General features: G+C 42.8%; 1 protein-coding gene across 1 annotated transcript in view; it reads left to right on the plus strand.

Moving 5' to 3' along the window:
* LOC113015963 (Krueppel-like factor 7) overlaps positions 1 to 22,117 on the plus strand; it is a 46,762-nt gene that overhangs the window by 22,407 nt on the left and 2,238 nt on the right. The window contains exons 2-3 of the mRNA XM_026158358.1: positions 7,564 to 8,191; positions 17,845 to 17,968. Of these exons, the coding sequence (XP_026014143.1) occupies positions 7,564 to 8,191; positions 17,845 to 17,968 (752 nt within the window). The remainder of the gene's footprint in view (positions 1 to 7,563; positions 8,192 to 17,844; positions 17,969 to 22,117) is intronic.

The raw sequence follows: 22,117 nt of genomic DNA on the forward strand, positions 1-22,117 counted from the left end.
AGTCAGCACGGCTAATGTATGCACCCATCTAAAGACATCACTCACGTCTGTGCTGTAAATATTGTAACAGCTTAGTTTTGTTTAACAGAAAAACTGAAAATAGAGGAAAACATACAGACTGTTTTCTATCTAAAGATAAAGATTGCTCTCAATCCAAGAAAAATTAGCCAGGGGAGAAGTACCAATATTTGCAGGTCCTCTAATGCCACTTGAGGCTGGCTGAGTCAGTACTCCTACAGCTCAATAGTAAAGTTGCAGAAAATCCTGTTCATATTCTCCATAGGGATTTTGATTATGAGACATAATGTTGTAACCATCCAAAGTTGGCTCACTGCGGAATCCCAAGTCTGTCTGATATCATCTTTATTTTACCAAAAAACTTGTTTTATCCACAATAACATGGAAAGAACTACTCTACCCACAGTCCAAAACTGAAACAGCAATGTTTCTGATTGATGGAGGTCCGTGTACCACGGAAATGTTTAAACCCTAAATTACAGTGTGAAACTTCACAAAGCACCTGAGCGGTGATTGCAGTCAGGAACTAAACACTGGGCCATACCTTCTATACACAGACAAACTTTATAATATACTGTAATCTGTTCTTATACAACACTATTATTAATCCTAGAAAAGCAACAGTAGTGGAAAGAATTGGTTGTCATCCATATTGGACATGATACAACCATTGGTTGCTAGGGGAAAATGTGTATTATTGTAGTGGTATGTGGATGTTTCTGACTGTTGTTGGATAAACTGGTTGCAAAGATGGTGTTGCACCTAAATCCCTGGTGGCCCCATGATCGGAAGGTCGGTGGTTCAAATCCACTGAACAGCTACCCTGCAGTACCCCTGAGCAAGGTACTGTCCCCACACACTGCTCCCCGGGCGCCCAATGACTGCCCACTGCTTCACTGAGTGAATGGGTTAAATGCAGAGAGGAATTTCCCCAAGGGGATCAATAAAGTATACTTTCTTCTTCTAAAACCTCCTGGTGGTTGCTTTGGTTGCTGGCAGGTTGCCACAGTTGCCTGTTGATTTTTATATTTTTCAGTCTGGGCGGTGTAACACACTTGATCCTGCATTGCCACCATAGTTGTCACACATCCAAAATGATGGACGAGTTAACATCAAGTGGTTAGTGGTCACGTGTCTCTAAATCTCAATAAACAGCCAATTTAACAGTAGAAATTAAAAGCTTGTTACAAGAAGACATTTTGGGTTTTGTTTCTGATTTCTTCTTTCGTAACAGCAACACAGGATCTAAACTTTTCAATTAGTCACCAGCTTTAGGTTAAAGTTTTGCTTTTTTGTAACATGAATTCAGACACGAGCAGTGGTAGCCACTAACTGTCTGCTAGGCGTCATGGCAGCTAATTCATGTCACTAAACTGCACCTCTTAACGATATTTGTGGCGTCATCTAACAAAGAATATTGCTATAACAGCCTATCTGAGTCTGTAAGAGGTCTGTTTGTGCATTCACACAATAAGCTAACTAAGCTAGTTAGCCTAAGCTGGTAACTTGGCACGATATCCTCCTAGTTAAACATTGTGGAACATATAAAACTTCAGTACTAATGTTATTCCAGAAACCAGCAAGTCGCATCATAGTGGCTACATAGATCTTTTACATACAGTGCTGCCAGATTGCCTGGTTGTTTACAAATTAGCCTATGCTAAGCTAAATTAACCAGCTGTTTGCTCTAGCTTTTATATTTTCATTTCTTTTCATATAGCTAAAGGCAAAAATCAAAGAAATGCCAAAGTTTTATGTCAGTATAAATATCAAACTGCTATATTAGTTTATCATTACAAATATCTTTGCTTAAGATGTTTTCGTAGCATTAAATTTAAGTTTTGTTTTTGTTTTTTTATGACAGTCAGACTTCACAGTGTGTGAAATCTCTAGCCACTACCGAGACTTTAATTCTCAGGAAAACTAAATATCCATGCAACACTGCAAAGAAGGTGCTGCAGGGAATGATGGGTCATCTCTGAAAAGATGTGACAGCATCCCCCCCACTCTCACAGCCTCAGTGTATTTAACAATAGTTCAGCATCACCCCTCCTGCTCAGGACCTCCTTATAGCCCTGCCCTTTTCAACCCTGCTAGCATCAGCTCTGAATATTATTCATAGCACCTTGTCTCTATCAAGGCATCTGTAAAAACTAAACACGATCATCCTAAAATTAATGAGCCATATCCACCCCATTACATTTATCTGTTTAGTGGTGTTTTGGGCCTTCCTTTAGGGCATTATGCATGCTCGTCTGTTCATATTTATAACCCAGGCTTTTTATTAGCAGCGTAGTGGGGTGCTAACAGTTGGGAGGCAGCATGCGCTTTGATGGTGATGGCAGGCGGCTCAGCGCAGGCCAAATGTGAAGGGAGGTGATGGAGAGAGAGAGGATCAGCTGCCAGGCCAAGGGCCCCCATGGAAGAGGGGAGGAGTGAGAGCGAGACAGGGAGGAGGAGAAATGAGAAAAGTCAAAGTGTGAAGAGTGCAAGTGAGTGAATCGGGCCTGGTTCACAGCTCTCAGCCCACTCGACTTTGTGAAAGGCGTGTGAGTCTTGTGATCAGCGAATATTTATCACACCTGCTGTATTTTAAGCCTCACTAAGCAGAGGTGTGTTGTGCACGTGTGATTTCAGAGTGTGGCTCAGTAAAACAAAAGGCAGCAAAGGAGGAGGAGGAAAGGCAGTTTAGTTCAGTTGATATGAGCTTGATCAAAAAAATTTACATGAAACCAGCTTCATGATATTTTTATTTATATTTTTGTGCCTGAGCTTTGTGACTTTGGAAGCTGAAATGTATTTTCTCGTGGACCGTTAAATAAGATAACTGTTAGATAAATAGGAAATCTCACGAGTAGAAACTCATGCAGCATGGAGAAAAGACGCATGTCTGATGGAAACTTGGTCCATGTGTCGCTGAACCTTTTTAAAATGTTTCTGTGCTAAATGATCTGATAAAAAGGAAGTTCTTTTCAGCATAGACAATCTTTTGTTTCTTGTAAAGGTTATTTTGAGCATTCTGAAGCCACAGCATGAAATTAACCAGAGCTGTGCTCAAATTGCAAACGATGGTGAGAAAAACAAAAAAAATGGCTAGAACAGCCATAGTAATACAAAATTTAATGTAAGAAAACCCTAGAAAACTCACATCATCTCAGTTTTTGAGATGATGATTTTCTTTATTAAGGAATAAAAGTTATCCAAACCTACTTGGCCCTGTGTGAAAAGGTAATTGTCCCTTTACACTAATAACTGGTCGGGCCATACTTGACAGCAAGACCTGCAATCAAGCGTTTGTGATAACTGGCAATGAGTCTTTCAAATCACTGTGCAGGAATTTGGTTCACTCTTCTTTGCAGAATTGGTTTAATTCAGACACTTTGGAGGATTTTCCAGCATGAACGGCCAAAACATTTCAGTCTGAAAAGTCCAGACTTTGACTCGGCCACTCTAAAGCCTTCATTTTTTTTTTTTTTTTTTTTTTGAGTCATTCTGAGGTGGACTCACTGCTGTGTTTCTGATCATTGTCCTGCTGCATAACCCAAGTGCTCTTGAGGTTCAGGCCATGAACTGATGGCCGGACATCCTCCTTCAGAGCAGAAGTCATGGTTCCATCAATTACAACAAGTCGTCCTGAAGCAGCAAAGCAGCCCCATCACACTACCACCACCATGTTTGACTGTTGCTGTGATGTTCTTTTTATGAAATGCTGTTACTTTTATGTCAGATGTAACGGCACTTAAACCTTCCAGAAAGTTCAGCTTTTGTCTCGTCAGTCCACAGAATATTTTCCCAAAAGTCTTGGGAATCATCAGGATGTTTTTGGCAAATGTGAGACGAGCCTTTGTGATCCTTTCTGTCAGCAGAGGTTTTCTCCTTGAACTCTCTCATGGATGCCAGTCTCTTTCTTATTGTGGAATCATGAACTCTGACCTTAACTGAGACAAGTGAGGCCTGCAGCTGTAAAAACCCTTAGAAGTGGCTTTGTAACCCTTTTCAGACTGATAGATGTCAATGACTTTGTTTCTCTCCTGTTCTTGAGTTTCTTTAGATCGTGGTGTGTTAGCTTTTTTCCCCCTAATAATGCTAACAACATCTACATACATAATACAAACAAACCTTTTTGTCACTTTTGGAATCCCAAACAATTTATCACCATGTTCATTACCTTGTTCGCTAATTCCTTTTTGGTTTGGTTAGCATGGTGCTGCAGTGATTTGCACTTCGCCTTACAATAAGAGGTTTTACACTCAAGTCCACCGCCTGCCTGGGACATTTTTGTATGGAGTTTGCATGTTATCCCTGGGTACTCTGCCTTCTTACAAATGTTCAAAGACATCCATGTTAGGTAATTATTGATTCTAAAGTAGTGTTAGTGGAGACCTGTACAGGGTGTACTAGACCCTCCCAAAGACCTTGAACTAGGTAAAGGAAATTAATCGATAAACTAAATATGATTAAAGATAATATTTAAAATTAATTAATTAAATCCGATTGATAATGAACAAAATTCCTCCTAAAGTTGGTAAGTGTATCTTTCTTTTGGAACATCCAGGAGCAAATGCTGCAGATGACTAGTTGATTCAAATCGAGGCTATTTTTAATGTGAAGCAACATTGCTAATGACTACACCACCGTGCATGTAGATCTACTGTGTACAAATGGCATCCACGATTTTTTCTCTTTAAATACAGAATACAACAGAAAAAAGAAAAACAACAAATGAAAAAATACATGGATGTCTGGAGTTGCTGGGAAGTCACCCAACCACCCGCTTGAAGGAGGAGGAGGAGGTAGAGGAGGAGGCGGGGCTGCTGGAACGGCCATTGGATTGTCTCAGCTTATCTTGGCTCGCATGAAGGAATCATCCCGAAAGCCTTTTAGGAAACGGACCCTGGCTTTGTGCAGAGCCAATTGATGCCGACTCTCCAGATCGGCGTTTGTCCAAATGGAGTCGAGGCGGGCCATGAGTGTTCCTTTATCCTGGCTGTTGTGGGATGCTTTGGCTCTTGATTTCACACACACAGATGCCAATTGCACATTCACTTCAGGCCACAACGAGCAGTTTATGCACGTGCGTAGGTGTTCACACAAACACCCGTACAAGAGCTGCATGATTACACACACGGTAGCGCAATTATACACACGCGCACTTGCAATAATTACGCGTGCACGCACACACACACACACACACACGCACACACAAGACACTGGCATAATTACATGCGGCCACATACATACACCCACACCACTTCACAGAGGAACTGCTGATCAACTGCATGACCTTCTCTCTAACAATGTTAATGTCACCACCTGGGGGAGGTTGGAGGGGGGGGGGCTTGATGGAGTGATTGGAGTGAAGAAAGACAGATTCAAAGAAAGAGCCCACGATAAGCTTGTATTGCCCATCACCGCCTCACCTGGGGCCCGCTTTCATCCTCCGTGCAAGGGTTAGCGTCTTCCCATTCTGTGCACACACACCTTATACATGCAGGCATGCACACGCATGCAACGCTGGAGTACACCCCCGGCACCTCGCCGTGGGTCGTAACCGAACATTTATCGTGCGTGAACCCTCCCCTACGTGCTTGCGTGCAAGAGGCCTGTGCCTCGCCCGCTGACAGGATCCTGTTACGGCAAATGTCACACTCCCAAAAAGGATTCACCCCCCCATGGAGAAAATGAAGTCAAGACCTTCGCTCACACTGTGTCACTCTCCCACCTTGTCCCCCCACCATCACTCTCCTTCAGTCTCCTTTTTCCTCCTCTTCTTCTTCTTTTTCTTCTTCACCTTCCTCAGCCCCGCTCTCCACTTATCCATTTCTATCCTCTTTTCCGCTCCCTTGAACTATCGCTGCCTCGCACACACTCACCTTGGTTTGCAGTCCTCAGCATTTTGCCGAATAAAGTACCTTTTAACTGGATGGTTTTTAGCGGATAATTAGTCCTCACCTTGGGAAAGGAAGGGACAACAATGCAGGAGGAAAAAAAGAAAAGTAAAAAGAAAAGCAGGTTGATTTTTTGGGTGGGGGGGCAATCGGTGGATGGGCTGAAGGTGTTAGAGGCCATGCTGTAAACAGAGCAGGGTTGCGTTTTTTCTATAGCTCACTGACCGACAGGTGCTTCTCCCGTCACGTTTCGACAGCTTCAATATTAAATTCGCTCCCAAAGAGAGAGAGAGAGAACAGCGAGTGGGACGTCTCCCTTCTCGTTCAGCGGAGCCATCAACGGCAAAGACCTCTCAGACGGCGCATGAAAGAACGTATTTTTTTAAAGCCATCACCAGGTAAAAAACCCCCAGCAAAAACAACATGTAGGCGTACAGTCTAGGGAGGAGACACGGTGCATTATCTTCACTTCTCGCTGTAGATGTGGTCCAGAGCAGCTTTTTAATTTGATGTCAGTATGCAAATACTGTAAGCAGTCAAGAACAAAAAAAACCCAACAACTCCAAATCTCTTTTTGTTCCTGGAAGAAAATGACTTAAAGGAGAAATCCTTCGGCAACACACCCACCCCTCCACCTCACCTTCGAAACAGGAGAAGAAAACGTGCAGTTTTATTTTTAGAAGGTGCAAACAAGGAAAGGGGTGGTGATGGTGGGGTGGGTGCTGCTGTAAGATTGTAAATGTCTCTGATGTGTTCAGTCTGCACAACCTTATTCCTGATAATGGAACTAGCTGCTCTGTCTGTCAGTGCCTATTTACACACAAATGAAGTGGCGAGTTGCACGCGCCCAGTGGAGCTGCTAGCCTCCATCTCAGCTGTCAAAACGGGTTAGTGGCTACAAGCAAAACACAACGATCCCTCGGATCAAACTGTGGCCGGCCATTCAAATGTAATAGCTTCATCCTTGGACATGGAGCGTCTCTTTCCTCCCCCCTACTCCCCAACCCCACCGTCGCACGCTCGCTCTGCCTCCTAGAACCTTGCCGGCTTGTTGGAAAGTAATAGACTTCTCAGGATGCCAGTTCGCACAAATCTGGGATGCAGCCTTTTATTTGCCCTCCGCGGGGAGAGGTGTTTGGAGTAATAGGGATGAAGCGGACCATAACTACAGCTGAATAAATCTTCCTATCTTGGCTCAGTGGAAGCCTGTGTGCACATGGTTTGTCAAAGCTCCATAAAATGTTGTTTGATAGGAGTTCTGTACAGTTTAGGAGTTCTCCTCCTGCTTTCCCCGTTGCCTCCTCTTTTTTCTTTTTTCTCCTCCCGTGCTACAGCGGTTGCAATCAATCAGTGTTTAATCAGCCGTCTTGCTGGAGTTGCCAGGTAATCCTGGCTGTCTTGGTGGCTATCTGTGTTTGTGTGTGTGAGTGTGTGTGTGACAGCTGGCAGAGCTGCTCTGTTGCCTGTGTGGGTGAGTGGATGGCACCATGCAGGTTTTTCTCTGCACAGCATGTAAAGGCATATCGGATGATCTGATGGGCTGTTGAAATTGTCAAGTGGGATTTGAGAGCGAGGGTGTGCAAATGACCGAATGTGTGAATTTGCCTGGGTTAAATCTAAACCGAGTGTTTTTTCTCCCGCTTTTTCCCTCCTGTAGACCTGCCTGGAATTGGAGCGCTATCTGCAGACAGAGCCCAAGCGTTTGTCGGAGCTCTTTGACCAAGACTTGGATGGCCTCCTAACTCCAGCCTACATGAAGGAGGATGGAGAGGAGGAGCTGTCAGACACCCTGCTCCCCAGCCTGCCGAGCCTCCCAGAACCACCGAGCCCACCTCCGGTGATCCTTTGCCCTACTCGAAAGAACTTCCCTTCCCCTGGCGCTGTGAGGAGAGACCTCAAACCCAAAGGAAAAGGGCTGGAAAATGTAGAGGGCATGGAAGGGGTCCACCAGGCTCAGCTGAGTGCCGTCACCTCCCTGACACCTCCGTCATCGCCAGAACTCGGCCGACACCTCGTCAAACCCAACCAGACGCTGACGGCCTCGGCTGATGGGACACTCACCTTGAAGCTGGTAGCCAGGAAGGTGGGGCTTAGCGCAGCCAGGTTGGTGGCGGGGCACACGCTTCCTGTCCAGGTGAAAGATGAAGATGAGGGGGCTGCATGTGTGATCGGGGTTGGAGAGCTACCAGAAAACAAGAAGAGGATTCACCGCTGCCAATTCAATGGTTGCAGAAAGGTGTACACCAAGAGCTCCCACCTAAAGGCCCATCAGAGGACACATACAGGTAGGAAGTCTTCTTCTTCTTCTCTTTTTATCTGCTCCCTTTAGGGGTCACCCAAGCACATCATATGCCTCCATTTCATTTCTAGCATCCTCCTCCGTCCTTCACTGCATCCACAAATCTTTTTTTTCTTTTGCTCCTGCCTGGCATCTTCATCTTCAGCATCCTTTGTCCAACATATCCATTATCCTCTGCACACGTCCAAACCATCTCATCCTTGAATAAACCTGAACTTTCACTCTGATGTACTAATTTCAAATCTTGTCCATTCTGGTCACTCCCAATATAAATCCTGTCATCTTCAGTTCGGCCTCTGAACCACACTCTCCAAGCCATACATCATAGCAGGTCTCACTACCATCCTGTAAACTGTGCCTTTCACTAGTGCTGCTATGCTTCTGACACAAATCACCCCTGACATGCGTTTACTCTCTAGTGAGTCTCTAGTCCTGCTGACGGTCCCCTGGACAGCAGGTATGGGCAGCAGTCCTTGTCCTCTAGCCTCTGTAAGCTTGGTGCACAGGAGAAGGTTCTTCTTAGAGTCGTCCTCTATCTCGCTGTGGACGTCTAGAGCCACAAAAATGACTAGCCAGCCTTCTGGTATGGAAACATGACACAGGAAGACCTGAGTCTAGCTGGTTAGTAGCGACTGTACTTTCAAAATAAGAGGACAGAAATGTTCCACAAGTAAATACCTTGCAGATGGCATCACTCATACGCAATTGAATACGTAATGCATACATAGCATATAGCTTACACAGCACAGGGCACAATGTCAGATTCCCACTATTAGAACTACTACAGAAGTATTTATAGTCTTATCATACTGTATGTGAAATTGACACACAATATTAAGTTTTCATTTTCAAATATCTTGTCAATAATGCCAATAAATAGTTACCTTTTAACTCCAATTCTGAATTTGAGCAGAATAGTTGGGGCACTTTTCAGATATGATTTCAGTAAGCCGCTTTCAGCGCGGCAGCTCTGAGGGCGCCTCTACAATCACAGGTAGCCCCTTCATGAACCTGTAATAAAACTGACTGACGCTCATGGTTGGTGACAGGTTAAAAAGGCTCAATCCTGAAGCTAAATGACCGCTGCACGCCGAGCGAGACACAGACAGACACCGAAGATGAAAGAACAGGATTCAAAGAGTATTTTCTTCTTTTTTATAGCACACACTCTGACTCTTTTCTTGTCTTTGGATGAGCACTGAGTTGGGTTTTTTTTTTGTGTCCGACCATTTTTCTTCTACCGGTGATGTCTCGAAGCCTCGCCCACTCGGGGAGATGCGTTTAATATGTCGGGCAGTTCTGTAACAATCTTCCGGTTTATCACAGTCCGTGCTTCCACCCTCCTGGGTTTTCAAATTTTTAGATAACCTCACTTGGAAATACCGAGTGCAAATCCACCTGCTACACATTCTTGGAACAAAATGCACACAAAACGATAAGGAATGTGCAAGAAGCAGCAGCTCTGTAATCACAGAACAGGGTCTGTGCCTTATTGAAATATCAAAAATGAAAGATAAAAATGTGACGATTTGAGAAAAAGGCAAAAAATCCCCCCAAAAACCACGACTCTTATCCTCACTCTTTCTGCTTAAGTACTTCTCTGAGCCAAACCAGGGTAGGTCCTCCTTGTCAAGGTTCTTCACATGAAGGAAGGGGGGAGGGTTCAGAAGCTATAACTCTCCCGCTCCTCCATCTCAATCCCAAACCACTCAGACCTCTGTCAGGGAGCTGTCCTCTGTCTGAGTAAGTGCGCAGTGATGGATGGATTGACCTGGATAGGCTGCCATTTCCTCGGTTTATTTCAGGCCTTGCCGTCCTCTATGCGTTCTATAAGTCTAGGTCAGTGTTTCTCAATCTGAAGTTGTCAGATTTTGTTTTTACAGGGTTGGTAATGGGATCATTTTTAAGAACAAGGGAAATATTTTTCAAATGTAACTTTATATTATAATCCCATGAGGCAGGACATGAGGGATAACCATCTCAGCATTTTCTCCAGTGTGTCAGAGATTGCTGTTATTAACTTGCAGCTTATTTAATAATAATAATAAATTTTATTTATGAGCGCCTTTCAAGTCACCCAAGGACACTTTATAATAGGATAAAACACTTAGTAAAACAATGGGAGAATAAGAACAATAAAACAAAAGCACAAGATAAAATGAACAAACAGTGGATTCACAGTGAATATGCAGATTTGAACAGATGAGTTTTGAGTTGGGATTTAAACTGGGGGAGAGAACCAATGTTTCTTATTTCTGGGGGCAGAGAGTTCCACAGCCTGAGAGCAGAGCAGCTGAAAGCTCTGCTTCCCATGGTGGTGAGGCGGAAGGAAGGTACAGCAAGCTGGATAGAAGAAGAAGATCGAAGTGAACGGTCAGAACAGGTAGTGGTTAACAGGTCAGAAAGGTAAGGAGGAGCGAGGTTATGAATGGCCTTGAAGGTGAGCAGAAGAAGTTTGAATATTATCCGGAATTTCACAGGGAGCCAGTGAAGTTCCTGAAGAACAGGGGTGATGTGCTGGTAGGAGGGGGTTCTGGTGATAATGCGAGCAGCAGAGTTCTGAAGCAGTGGAAGCTTATGGAGGGATTTTTGGGGGAGACCATGCAGAAGAGAATTGCAGTAGTCAATACGGGAGGTAACAAGACTGTGGACAAGAATGGACATAGACTGGGTGGAAAGAGAAGGAAGCAATCTGTTAATGCTGCGTAGATGGAAGTAGGCAGAACGGGTGAGATTGTTGATGTGAGATTTATAGGAAAGTGAACTGTCTAGGATGACACCAAGGCTCTTAACCTGAGGAGAAGGGAAAACTGTGGAGTTATCGATGGTGAGTGAGAAATGGTTCGCCTTCAAAAGGTTGGATTTGAGCTCTTCTGTGTGTCTTCTTTTGGTTGGCGAGCTGAGAGCGATGTTATTTTTGTTCGGTCTTTTCTCTTCCCCCCACACTCTTCCCCCGAGAGAGGCGTTCAGCGGTATAATGAGATGGATATTGACATGTGATAGGTAGCCATATAGCTGTTTCCTTATTTATTTTAACCGCGGGAGGTACAGCGAAGCGCGTCCATCATAGTAAATGAAGTTACAGTGACTCAAATTGGATTGGGCTCCCCCGCCTTCTAAATTTATCCACTGCTTGGTTGACAGATCACCAGAGCTGTCCAGCGAAGACGCTACGTGCGACTTGTTTACCAGCTCTGGCTTGCCTCTTTGAAAAGAAGTCATCATCTGAGTGTGAGAGATGATGAAAACATCACACCCTATGTGTTGGAACAAATTTGCACAGACATGCCATCATTGATTCCCCCAGCGTGGTGTGTCTACAACCCTTGTGATTAGACTCCATGCCAACTGGGCCAGCTATGGGGGACCAGAGCCACCAGTGCTGTCCAGTCACAAAATCCATACAGACAAATCACAAAAAGTCTCAATTAAATGAAACTGAAATCCAGAGAGCTGTGTGGAGTAGTTGATATTAAAATGTATGTGAAGGCTGAACCGACCATAGGAATCTGAACATAGTGATGCTACAACATGATGTAAAAGTCTTCAGCCAACGCTCATTTCTTTATATTTTGTTTCTAAGAATTCAGACTTTCTTCTGATGTTTTAAAGTGCTCTTGAACAACAGTTCTCCAGGTTTTCTTTGGACATTGCCTGGTTTTCCACTCATTTTCCATCCACTCCTTGTACCTGACCATTTTCAGAGGAGAGTTTTTTGTTTGTTAAGCCACTTAAAACTGACCTATGACCCATTAAAACATAAAACAAAGCACTGAACCAAAGAGACAAACCACCGTTGTGTCTACGCACAACACACAGCGTAGCAAAAAAACAATTTTAAATTGTAACTTTAGACTCTTTGTTGTTACTTGACTTGCCTGAAAGTCTAAAAGTAAAATCATACCTGGATCCTGGATAGAAAAACACACAGTGGAGCACTATCAGTCATGGATCGGCCTCCCCAGAGCCCGGACCTCAACATTATTGAAGCAGTGTGGGATCATGTTGACAGAGAACAGAACAAAAGGCAGAAACATCCAAAGAAGAGCTTTGAATGTCCTTCAAGAAGCCTGCAGAACTATTCCTGAAGACTACTTAAAGAAAGCTGCCTAAGAGAGTTCAGACTGTGCTGAAGAATAAAGGTGGTCACACCAAATCATGACTTTCAAGCTCATTAAAATTGTATTTCCATGTATGTTTGCACATGTTTCAATACACTGCTGTGCCGTTTCCATAGCAGAATTAGGAATGGCTCAAGACTTTGCACAGTACTGTACCGTAATCTGACATCCATACTATATTTTGTGTTTAACTCGGTTAATTAACAGAGTAAATAGCAGAGGGGGCACCTTTATTTGTCTTGTGATATCTTTGAATTTTGAGATGGAGCATTCCAATCCATAGTTACAGTTTAGGTCCAAACCTCTGGAAACTTGAAAAACAAACCTCCAAAAACAGCGGCTGCATGGCTTACTCATTACCAATGTATTAAGAAACATGTCTTAAGCTGTTTTCCCACATTAACTTCAAACAATTTTAGAAGAATTAGTTTGGGATCATTTTGATCCTTTCTCACACGCAGCACACAGCAGGAAATAGTCTGCCTCGGATGCGTTCACACTGTTGGAAGTACTCCGTGTGGTTTAGGCGATAGAGCTGCTCGGGTACAGCGTGTATAGGAGGCAGGACACATGATGAGCAGTGGATTCATCAAACAGACATTACAAAGACGCTGCACTATGGAGCTGCCTGCTTAAAGACCCCTTTCGGGTAATGTCTAGAAAACTTTGGAGCTGCAGTGTCAATCAGCTGACTGTTTGGGAAGTTGTAGAAGGCTGCAGGAGAAGGAGCTCACCTGTCAATCATCTGTGCTGACGCTGTATAGTGTCTGGAGCTAGCTTGGTCCTTCCCCAGTGAATATGTACCTATTTTATGAACCATTTAATAGTTATTAAACCAAGATAACACCCCCATTTTTCACTCTGTTTATATTTATTTATAATGGCACTAAGTTAATATTATGACTTGACCAATCACTTCAACTATAATTGATTTGCCTCTCTTTAACTATTTGTCTAATTGACTAATTGTTGGGAGTGTCTATCATTGCACACCTGAATAGACAAACAGAGAAAAATTAATGTGGCAACCTCTTTTTATCACCCCCCTCTCTACCCTGTAAATTATTAAGAAAAATTTACATTAAAATGATTTAATGACAGTGCCACAACTTCCATATAGCACCATTAAAAACACACTTCCTCCCTTCCCCCATGCAGCCTATCAGTGTCACGTAAGGTGCTTTAACATAAAAGCAGTGAAAAAAGAACATCTGTCTTGTTATTCAAACCGGGAAGGTAGAATGATAAACGGGGAAAATGTCGACTTAAGATGACAAAGGGAGCCACAAAAGCTGAAGAAAGAGGAGAAGAGCGACGTGGAGTGAAACAAAGAGTAGATGAAGACAGAAGACAGGGATGGGGGAGGTACAGTGGAGCGACCCTCTTCAGAAAAAGACAGCAGTGCCACGGGCTCCCCCATTCACTGAGCCATTATCCTGACAAGTTTAAAGATGTCATTACTCAAATCCTCTTTTTCTTAGTTGTTATTTCCATAAATTACTGACGGAGAAAAGGCAACGATTTAATCTGGAATTAGACGGGCTGAGTTGAAATGACAGTGCCCTGTAGAGCTTTTTGTGAATAGGCTTATGGGAGATAAGGAATGGTACAATTAGATTTTGGGTAGGGTAAAACACGAGGACTGTTGGGTTATTCTGCCTTCGCTCTCTCGCTCTTTCTCCTGTTTCTCATCATTTTCCCTCTCTGGCTCTCTCCTCCTCTCATTCTGTCTCGGTCTTTTAGCCAGTACGCTGTCTCTCTCTGCATGTTCGCCTCTCTATCGGGCTCATATTCTGTCACTCTGCTCTTTTGCCACTTTTAGTTTTTTTTAAAAGGGGGTCTAGGTATATGTATATATATTTTTTTATATTCCTGGACTCTAATTTTGTTCTGATTGGCTGCCTTTTGTAAACAGAAAGCTTGAACAACAGTGAGGCGGGGCTTGTGTGCCTGACGTGACCATATTAGGAGTATCAGCTCTAAGTGACATCATACAAAGGAAAAAGTAGAAAAAACTGTCTGAAAAGGAGCATTTAGAGTAGAAACATGATCAGGTAGAAATGGAGGCTAAAAGCTGGACTCCTCATCACTGCCTTTGTTAGCTTTGTGTTAGCATGCTTGTCTTTGCAGATGCTAGCAAAGAGCTGAAGTTGTGTTAGGAGTGTAACGCGCTTGCTTCTATCCTGGTTACCATCATGCTCTTGTCCTCTAGTCCAACGTCAGACAATTTTTTTTTCTTTGTACCCGCCTGGTGTGCAAATAACCGAAGAACCTTTGTAACACAAGTAGTGACATGATTTCAGTAATAACTCTACCATATATTTTTGATGTAAGGCTATCTCTGTTATGATTTATTGTGAGAATGATGGCACCTCATTTGGCCTTTACGACCACAAATAGGCTCTTTCCACTCTTATTCTTTTAAAATATTACAATGTGTCTTTGGATATGTGAGAATATTTTTTCAATCAACTACAAAACTAATTTAAAGTGCCTTTTAAAAAAAACCTGCCAGGCACTGTGTTAGAAATGATTAAGCCTTTTATGAAAAAAGGCTTCATCCCATGCTTTCCCATCATCCTCACGTCTCTTACTAACGCACTTCAATTCTCCATTACTTCCTCCATATTTCATCTTTGTCTCTTCCCCTCGCTCATCTCCGAGCCAGCAGTGCTGGTTGCGGGGCTGGCGCCTATAAAGCCGCCTCTCCGAGAGCCTCTGTAATGACCTCTGAGACCCAAATGCCCTGCTTCAGCGTCAGCTAATGGAGGGAATGTAATTAACTTCACCACTGGCACCTGAGAGGCTGGAGAGAACGGGCGCATGGGTGCGTGTGTTTGAGCATTCGGAAGTAACAGATTACGCCTAATGGGATTACGGTGACTCAGGAAACACCCAGTTATCAGATTATGGATGAGAAATATGTGAGCACTCATTTGATTATTTTAAAATAAAAAAGCATTTGTAAAGATGGAGGGAGGAGGGGGTGGAGTATTTTGATTTTATGCATTTCTTCCCTGAAATGAAAAGGGAGAAGTGCCGGTTAATGGTGGATTTTATTAAATCATTCGGAATAAATAATTGTTTTAAAAAGCAGCGCCCAACTGTCCACAATCCTGATTCTTTAAATCATAACAATAATCCACTTAGCTCAATAATCTACATTATACAGGCAAAGTAATCCAAAAGTAACAGAAGGTAATCAGATTATGCTGCTGGGTTCAGGCTAATCCAGTGGATTAGGTTACTGATGGACGTTTAAAACTGTCAATCAGTCGAACTGTATGTTTTTACAAGTAGCATTTCCAGTCCGGTGTCTGTTTGCAGAGGCGAGTGGGTACCTGCTCTACTTCACTGTTTGGGCATCTTGAGAGAGAGCGGAGGAGGGTGGATTTTTTTTCTAAAGGGGGGGGGGATGTTGCTAGGCAACGGAGGCAGTGTATCGTTGGAGGAGTCGGTAGCTGAGTGGTTATGTACTGCTGCAGGCTCTGGTCTCTTAGTGCCCCCCTCCTCCTGCACCACCACTACTACTTCCACCACCATCATCGCCCCCTCAGCCCCGCTCCTCACCCCCGCCTCTTGCCCTGTACAGCTCTACGGCTACCGTCGCTAGGCAACTGCCTCCGTGCTCTGCCAGCGTGCTCAGTAATTGGCCGGTGGCATGGCGGCGTACCGTTGCCAGATCCAGCCAGCTGCACTGCCTCCTCATGTTTCACCACATACCCCCTACCCACCCCACGTCTCTCTTAGACATACACTCACACACAGATACACCCCACCCCCCTTGATCCCATTGCTAGGCAACGGATTCAGGCATTTCTGCCTCCCAGGAATTTCATTGGCCAGAGTCGGATGGCCCAAACCTGCAGCTCTGGGATGGAAGGGGACAAGACTTATTTCTGGATTTAGACCAAAAGCACTTTAAACTCTACAGTTTTTTGTTAAAGGGACAGTTCACCGCAAAATCGAGTAGTTTTTTACATTTATATATATACATATATATATGTATATATATATCGATATAGATATACATATATATATTTTGCCTCTGTTCTGCAGTCCTATTTATCAATCCAGATTGTTTTAGTCTTGCCCAATTGTGGCGCTATTGTGTGTAACTCCTGATCCTAGAAACAAAAGCGGTCCAGGAGAGCAAAAAAGGGTTAGGTAGTAAATGAGAATAAACCAAATTGACTGATAGACTCAGCAGACTCATATAAACTTACATTTAAACCACAAACAAAACTGATGGCCTAGACAGAGTCATCTTGGTGACTTAAATATCCAAAAGAACTACACTGAATGGAATAAATGGCACAGGTGTACCAGATCCACTGAAATTAGAACACAGGAAGTTGCACCATTTAAGTTCCCTCTTAGCTGATCTGCAATGGAAGCTAACTGTTGGCAGGGGGGTAATGAAATTAATAAATTATATAAAAATACAAAAAATTGGGGTTTATCTAAATATAAAAATAATGTTAATAAATGTTAATAAGTCATGTATGCAAAGTTTCATTGAGATTGGCCAACCCATTAAGGAGGAGATGGGGGTAAATACATATACATATGCAATGGATACGCTCCCATCATTACAGTCAGATCTTCAAATAAAAGCAGGTACGCTACAGCCAAAATCAGCATATAGACAATGTTTATCACTTTAAAAAAATTGAAAAAGAAAGAAAGTACTGATTATTTTAGATCCGGCCTGAAATACTATGTGAATATCTCCCACATTTGGCTCACAGATGTGGCCCCTCCTTACTTTACACAAGCTCTCATTGCAGTTTTGACAGAGCAGTTGATCTATTGATTTTGTCCCTTTAGATAATCGCATTCAATGAATTAAGCCAGTAGTCGTGGTGAAAGCGCTCGAGCAGAGTTGGTCAGCCTCGAGCACCAGTCCAGATGGGATGTGACTGATGCAGGTGACATCTTCGGAGTTGGACGCAGCTGGCGGATTGTGGCCTCCTTGCCATTATGTGTCTGGCCTAATTATCACTACCCCCTCCTTCCCTACCAGCATATCTGCAGCCTCCTTTGCCTTAATCCACTTCTGCAACACTTCTCTCCTACTCTACTTTTCCCTCCCCTGGTCTCATCTCACCTCCTCCTCTCAGTCTCTCATCCACCTTGCCTCTAATCCTCACCCCTCCCTCCCACCCTCCCTCCCTCTCAACCTCTTCTCTCTCAACCCTCCTCTCCTCTTCTGCATGTTCAGCAAGATTGGAGACCAGTGGGAGCTTCTCCATCTCATCCCATTGCTCTCTTTACAGTCCCTAAAAAAGGAAATGGTGACAGGAGGCACAGGGATCTTTATCAGACTGGAAGCTAACATGCACTCACAATATACAGGACACACTCATTAAAATAAAAGCTCTGCCAATATCAAACAGGAAGATAAAGGGTTAGCGGCAAAGAGCTTTTTGCATGGGCGCAGAACAACAAATAAGCGTGTGATTGGTGTATGAGCGATCAAACAGGTGCTCACGTGTGCTTTTTTTTTACCCCCTAGGTGAGAAGCCATACAAGTGCTCGTGGGAGGGCTGCGAGTGGCGATTCGCCCGGAGCGACGAGCTGACGAGGCACTACCGCAAACACACCGGCGCCAAGCCTTTTAAGTGCAACCACTGTGACAGGTCTGTCAAAACATGCCTCTCCCTCCTTCTCCGTGTCTTATATGTTTTTCTTCGCTTTTTTATCCGAGCGCTATTTGAAGTACTTCCACAAGCACAGCAGGCTGTGTTTTAACATTGTGTTTGGTGTAGTGAAGACAAGATGCTGGTTACACACCCCGAAATGTGTTTTGGTACTGACCCAGTTTAAAAGTGTGTTGGCAGGATTACTAATGTGCGCTCCAAGACCCAACTCGCTCAGTGTTTGAGCGAGTTGAGCTCAGTGTTTCAGCTCTAGACCCACATTAGGGACGGTGCAGCATATTAATAGTGAATTTACACACATGATGATAGATGGTCTTTATTTGGATTCAGAGCGGGACAGAGGTGTAAAATGAGTTTCATTAGCAATGAAACACCTAACAACCTGGGATATTAATTTAATTTGCAGGGTATTAAGTAAATAAATACTGGCTTTATTATCAGAAACACTGGCAATAAAGAAAAGATAGACACAGCCTTTGAGGGTGAAGCTGGTGCTATAGTCCATTTAATCTGTGCTCTTTTTTTGCCCAGCAGGGGGTCACTCGTCTGACTGTACAGAAATCTGGCAAATTATCCACATTTCTCATTTCTTACACACTTAGGTTAGGGTCTCGATTGTTAGCTTAGAGTTTTATTTAATACATGATGAAAAGGTACATAAGGCTATCCCGGGTAAAACTTGAGTCTTCAAGTGTGGACCTCACTGACCATCGGGTGATGTCATGGCTATCTTTTATATACAGTCATTAATCTCAACAGTCACTGACTTTAGTTTAAACAGTGGAAATTGGTTGAATTTGTAGATTTTTAGACATTTACAGGAGGGAAATGTATTTGGGGAATTGTTGAAGCCACCATAACCCTAAATACAGGTGTAAGTGTGTGTGTGGGTTACTGGAAATAAAGCCCCAGGCTGGCCCAGTGATTGGGCAGGCTTTCCGGTGAACTCGATAATCCCTGTCACCTGAAAAGTCCTTGTGCAGAGCAAGCTGAGCATCCGAGAAGTTTACCACACAAAAACAAAAACAACTAATGAATTTAAAAAAAATTTGTTAATTAACTTTAACTAACAGCTATTTTAGCAATAAACAGAAAAAAATATATAAATCAATAGTAAAGTCCTAATTTATGGTTTATTTATGTAACTAGGAATCCAAACAATCACAGGACCTCTAAAGAACAGGCACTTGGAGAAAGGGGAGAGGAAAACCACCATTTTAATAGGAAGAAACCTCCAACAGAACTATGCTCATGGAGCACCCATCCTCTCCAACTGGTTGGGGGTTAGGGGAAAGAGAAGAGAGTAGAGAGAGCCAGAACAAAAGGGGAAAAAAATGATTGAATCTTTAAATGACATCTTTTAAATGTGCACATTTAATGTTGCAAATGAGAGTGTTTTAAACCAAATCACAACCTTTTCCTAAACCTACCTAAGTTTGATGCTTAAATACACAAACTACAGTCTCCAGGTGATTTATAACCTAACAACTTCCTGCATATACTGCTTTTAACAAGTATTTTCAATAACAGTTTGATAATAAACAGATAATGCTCCCATATTGTTTATAAACCTACAATAGAAACAGTTGTGAAACATTAGCGTTAAATATTTGCATTTTTGTTCGTTAACATTTTAACAATAATTGTTTTTTTATGATAGTTATGATGGACTATTGCCATTAAACACTTTGCAGATCATAGATAATGTTTTGTTTGCTGTTTTGAATCAAACATCATATGAATCTCAAAGTCATGCACCTTTACACCCTTGACTGTCACCGGAAAGAGGTGATCTGTTATAGTTTGACTGTGACTCTTCCTAATTAGGCACCTTGGCCTCTGTTTAATTATGAAGCAAAGGGAAAGGGCTCCTTAAATCTGGTTCCACTGACCAAAAAAACTCCCAAACATTTTAAGGCAATTATTCACTTTTTAAATGATCAGCTTGCTGCCGACACAAAAATCTTTACTCCTATTTTAATTACACCCTGCTGTCTGTCTTTGATCTGGCCCTCGCTGACACCTCTGGGATCTCTGAGCAATATTGTCTACAGGAGCTACCACAATGCAGCAAGGCATCCCATGATAAAAAGCGTGCTTTTAAAGGATTTCATCACACACACAAAAAGGAAATTTAAAAGGTTCTTTTTGTTATTGCGCTACAGAAGAAAAAATTTTAATATATATATAGTAGTACCTGCAAGGTAAATACCGCCTTAAAATGTGCTTCCTCTGCTATACAGAGGCTTTTTGGTGACTTTTGTAGCTTTTTTTTTGTATATATGTCCTTGGGTATGTGAGTGAGAACATGCAGTTATATTTTACGGTAGTAAACCATTTTATGGAGATCCTAGCAGAAACACCAAAATAGCTCTATGATGGCAACCAAACAGCAGTATTATCCTGTAAAGCTCATATTTCACAGTACAGCGCTGGATTGTTTTTACATTAAAAAGGAACTGCTGTCGTAGTTACAACAGGCACATTTTAATCCTGCTTAAGCTTCTCTCCAGTGCCTTATTGTAATTTAACTGGAAAGTTTCTTTCATTTGCCATTAACATACGGATATGTTTTCTATAAAATACTTTTATTTACTTTTACTTACGTGCTTACTTAAATTTATCTTCATATTTACTTTTTTTTAACTTACATTTACTTGCATGTTTTACTTACATTTGTTGCCATTCCTTCATTTGTTTCACTTACATTTGTCTTCACCCAAATTATTCTTGTAATTGCATCTTTTACATTGTGCTGACAGCCTTGTTTTAATCAATCATTTTCTTCTTTTTCTGGAAATTACATGCAACGCCATTTAATTATTCATGGAGCTAGAAATTAGGGAATAAAGATGTCATCTATTGTCAAAAACCGCTGCGAGCAAAAAACAGTGTGTGTCTTTTAAAGGACAGTGCAGTCTTTTTTGACAGTTTCAAAACTGATCACAGTGCAGGGTGTTATTGAATATATGACTTCTTGAATCATGCATAGGTTCATTATGAAAGGACAAAAAGAAATTCCCTCCTCACCTAAGGTACTTTGCCTTGATGCCTATTGAAAAGTGTGTATGCATATGTGTGTGTGTGTGTGTCAGGGGGCAGAGGGCCATGCAGTGTCAACTTAATCAGGTCTCAGCTGGAGAGACTGTAAATACAGTATCCCTCCCCCCTGATTTCCCACCTCCCCCCGCTACCAGACCCCCCTACAGGCACATCCCTAATTTGGGCCCACCTCTGTCATGTGTCACAGGATGTCCAACCCCTCCAGCCTAACACACACACACACAAGTGCACACACACCCTGCTGAGATGAAGGAAGAGGGGAAACAGGGGAGACAGAAAAAAGTCAGGGTGGAAGATTGAGGATGGGGGAAGTTGGGGGACGAGGGAAGGAGGAGGCAGACCTACGGTGTGCCAGCTGGTGTCGTGCCCCCGAGTCGTGACTCATACTTTACCATCTGTCTCAGCGAACGCACTCACAGTGACACACACACACACACACACACACACACACACAGAACACCCATGAATGTCTTCTGAGCCGTTCATTTATCCCACATGTGTTTGTACGGGTGCACACACTTGTGCGCACAAAGACAGTAACACACACACAGGTATGACAGTAAGACGGATGACTGGTGGCTCATCACATGTGACTCCCTCTCTTGGCCAAACACTGATTCATCAAGACGTGTTAGACAGTTCCCTCTGTCTCAGTGGAAAGAGCCAATCTGAAACCTGTGTCAAAAAAAAACAAGGTAGGAAAGGAACATCTTCTAGAAATTCATGACATGAAGGCATGAAGTGATAAATGTTAGAATCTGAGTTCAAAGAAAGACTATGGTATGTTACGATTGAGCTATAAAAATTCTTAAATTAACAGTCAAGGTTAAATTACCTCACATCCACGGCTATCATAAACCTCAAAAGCCTTCTGACTAATATTTAGAGGCGACGTCTCTAATGGCAAATAGGAATCACACTGCATAATCTTTGGGAAAACTGCCCTGCTTCTTACTGGATTTATTACCTCAGTAAACACTTCTTTCATGTGTTTGTAGTCTCTAGTATCAAGTCTTATTCTGGACAGCATTGTTCTCATTTTTAACTCATTTGGTCATAGAACCG

This window comes from Astatotilapia calliptera, chromosome 23, assembly GCF_900246225.1.
Source record: "Astatotilapia calliptera chromosome 23, fAstCal1.2, whole genome shotgun sequence".
Lineage (NCBI taxonomy): Eukaryota > Metazoa > Chordata > Actinopteri > Cichliformes > Cichlidae > Astatotilapia > Astatotilapia calliptera.